General features: G+C 66.8%; 1 protein-coding gene across 2 annotated transcripts; it reads left to right on the top strand.

The window, feature by feature from the left end:
- The first annotated feature begins 73 nt into the window (after positions 1 to 73).
- Positions 74 to 2,913, top strand: MFSD5 (major facilitator superfamily domain containing 5). 2 transcript variants are annotated; one of them, XM_021382443.1, is made up of 2 exons: positions 74 to 639; positions 1,395 to 2,913. In XM_021382443.1, exons 1-2 carry the CDS (start codon positions 587 to 589, stop codon positions 2,758 to 2,760), a joined length of 1,419 nt encoding a protein of 472 aa, XP_021238118.1. In that variant the 5' UTR covers positions 74 to 586; the 3' UTR covers positions 2,761 to 2,913. The 2 variants fall into 2 exon arrangements, with proteins under 2 accessions (XP_021238118.1, XP_021238119.1); XM_021382444.1 differs by having other exon boundaries at positions 76 to 688.
- Positions 2,914 to 2,934: the final 21 nt, after the last annotated feature.

Raw genomic sequence — 2,934 nt, 5'->3', positions numbered from 1 at the left:
CCTCCCCCGTGCTGTTCCCCCCCGGGGGACTGCCCCCAGTGTCCCCCCTGCTGCCCCCCCTGGCCCCGCCGCCCCCGGCCCAGCATCAAGTGATGCTCCATCCCCGGCAGGTGAGTGAGGGAAACTGAGGCATGGGGTGGGGGGCAATTGGTGCAACTGCACGAAGATTGGGGCATTTGCTCCAGGGTGCAGTTGCATCAAAGTGTTTGCCCCCAGGGAAGGGTATTTGCACGAGGGCTGGGACAATTGCACAGAGGCTGGGGCAATTGCATATGTTGTTTGTTGCCAGGGAAGGGTATTTGCACAAGAGCTGGGGGCAATTGTAATAACAATGGTAGTTGTGTGAGGAATGGGGCATTTGCTCCGGGAGGGGCATTTGCATTAGCGCTGGGGTAATTGTGCAAGGAGTGGGGCAGTTGTGCAGAGTGTTTGCCCCCAGGGGAGGGCATTTGCATGAGGGACGAAGCAATTGCATAGTTCTGGGGGCAGCTGCACGAGGTGTTTGCCCCGGGCTGGGGTATTTGCACAAGGACTGGGGCAATTGCACTGGGCCGGGCAGGGCCGAACGCGAGGACCCCCTCACGTGATGCGCGCCAAGATGGCGGCGCCCATGGCGGCGCCCGACGGAAGCGGAAGTGGGTGCGTGGAGGCGGCGGTGCGCGCTGTCGCTTCCCCCGCTGAGGGGCAGGTGGGGCTCGGGCGGTCTTGGGGGCTTTAAGGGGCGCAGCGGGGGTTACGGGGGCTCTGGTGCGGCTCTGCAGGGCGCTGGGGGTGGTTCTGGGAGGCTTTGCGAGATGCTGTGGGAGCGGGGGGGTCTCTGTGGCGGGCATCTGTGGGCGTTCTGTGGTGTGCTTTGGGTGTTCTGGGGGATTCTGTGGGGCAAAAGGAAGTCCTGTGGGTCTGAGTGTGGTCCTGAAGGGCCGTATATGGCACTGAGAGGGTGAGGAGTGTCTGCAGGGCCTGGAGGGGCTGTGTGGGAACAGTTGCCGTGGGAGTGGCCTCTCTGTGGGGCAGGGAGGGGGAAGCGGTTCTGGGGATGTGTAGGACAGAGTAGGGGGAGCTAGCACCAGCATTCGCTGGGGCCAGGCTGGGTATAGGGCAGATGTGGGGTCAGGGAGTGGGCTGGGTTGGGGTCACAGTGAGGGGAATGTATAGGGCAGATGTGGGGTTAGCGAGAGGAATGTGTAGGGCTCCGTAGGGTTGGGGTGGGGATCAGTGCAGGGGACGTGTGGGTTGGGGACACGTGGGGCAAGCTGTAGGGATGACAGGGGGCAATGTGGGTTCTCTGTGGGCGCACACAGCACAGGGCACTGCAGACCCCGCAGGGCTGCCCTGACCCCCAGCTCCCTGGCCCCGCTCCCTCTCTCTGCTGACCCCCCACCTGTCTCCCGCAGCCCCCGGGATGCCCGGCCCCGCGCCATGCTACTCGCCGCCTACACCTCCCTCGCCGCGCTGCTGGCAGCCGCGCTGGGCCTGGAGCTGTTCTCCCGCCGCGCCGCTGCCCCCGCCACCAACCCGGCCTTCGCCCGCTTCCAGCACCACTTCCTGCGCGCCTACCTGCCCGCGCTGGCGGCCGACTGGCTGCAGGGCCCCTACCTGTACAAGCTGTACCGCCACTACCGCTTTGTGGAGGGGCAGATCGCCATCCTCTACGTCTGTGGCTTCGCCTCGGCCGTGCTGCTCGGCCCCCCTGCTGCCTCGCTGGTGGACCGCCTGGGCCGGCGCGCGTCCTGCGTGCTGTTCTCACTGAGCTGTGCTGCGTGCTGCCTCACCAAGCTGTCCCGCGATTACCTGGTGCTGGCGGCCGGGCGCGTGCTGGGCGGGCTGGCCACCGCACTGCTCTTCTCCGCCTTCGAAGCGTGGTATGTGCACGAGCACGTGGAGCGGCATGACTTCCCCGCCGAGTGGCTGGCCGGCACCTTTGCACGGGTGGCTTTCTGGAACAACGTGCTGGCCGTGGGGGCCGGTGTGGTGGCAACCGCCCTGGCTGAGTGGCTGGGGCTGGGCCCGGTGGCCCCGTTTGTGGCGGCCATCCCGCTGCTGGCGCTGGCGGCTGCGCTGGCGCTGAAGGACTGGGAGGAGAACCACGGGCCGCCGCGCGCGCTGGCCAAGACGTGCGGGGACGGGCTGCGCTGCCTGCTGGCCGACGGGCGCGTGCTGCTGCTGGGCACCGTGCAGGCACTCTTCGAGAGCGTCGTCTACATCTTCATCTTCCTCTGGACGCCAGTGCTGGACCCGCACGGGCCGCCGCTGGGCATCGTCTTCTCCAGCTTCATGGCGGCCAGCATGCTGGGCTCGGCGCTGCAGCGTGTGGCCGTGTCGGCGCGGTACCGCCTGCAGCCCGTGCACCTGCTGGCGCTGGCCGTGCTGCTGGCCTTCCTCTCGCTCTTCATGCTCACCTTCTCCACCGGGCCCGGCCAGGAGAGCCCGGCTGAGTCCTTCCTCGCCTTCCTGCTGCTGGAGCTGGCCTGCGGGCTCTACTTCCCCTCCATGGGTTTCCTGCGGCGCAAAGTGATCCCCGAGAAGGAGCGTGCCGGCGTGCTGCACTGGTTCCGTGTGCCGCTCAACCTGCTGGCCTGCCTGGGGCTACTGCTGCTGCACGGCAGCGACCACCGCAGTGGCACGCGCAGCATCTTTGCCCTCTGTGCCGCGCTGATGCTGCTGGCGCTGCTCGCCGTTGGCCGCCTCTTCGCCGTTGGCCGTCATGATCCAGAGCTGCGGCTGCCGCCCCCCCAGGGCCCCCCTGAGGGCCCTGAGTAGTGAGGGTGGTAGTGGGGAGAGGTGGTCCCCAGAAACGCTGCAGTGCCCCCCTCTGGAGAGACAGGGACACGGCACAGTGGGACGAGTGACCCCCATGCACCTTTGCAGCCGCCTCTTCTTTGTTTTGTAAAGAAAATAAAGTGTTTCCATAGACGCCCCCTCCCTGTTTTGGGG

The sequence above is a fragment of the Numida meleagris genome, unplaced genomic scaffold, assembly GCF_002078875.1.
Source record: "Numida meleagris isolate 19003 breed g44 Domestic line unplaced genomic scaffold, NumMel1.0 unplaced_Scaffold244, whole genome shotgun sequence".
In the NCBI taxonomy this organism is placed as follows: Eukaryota; Metazoa; Chordata; class Aves; order Galliformes; family Numididae; genus Numida; species Numida meleagris.
The sequence above is the reverse complement of the archived record's forward strand: the minus strand, read 5'-3'. Positions and strand labels throughout refer to the sequence as shown.

Bases quoted from the DNA above. Each gene is read 5' to 3' on its own strand.
- MFSD5 (XM_021382443.1), top strand. From the start codon at position 587: ATGCGCGCCAAGATGGCGGCGCCCATGGCGGCGCCCGACGGAAGCGGA. The intron at 640-1,394 runs GTGCGTGGAGGC...TGTCTCCCGCAG, and splicing joins CCCGACGGAAGCGGAAGTGG to CCCCCGGGATGCCCGGCCCC.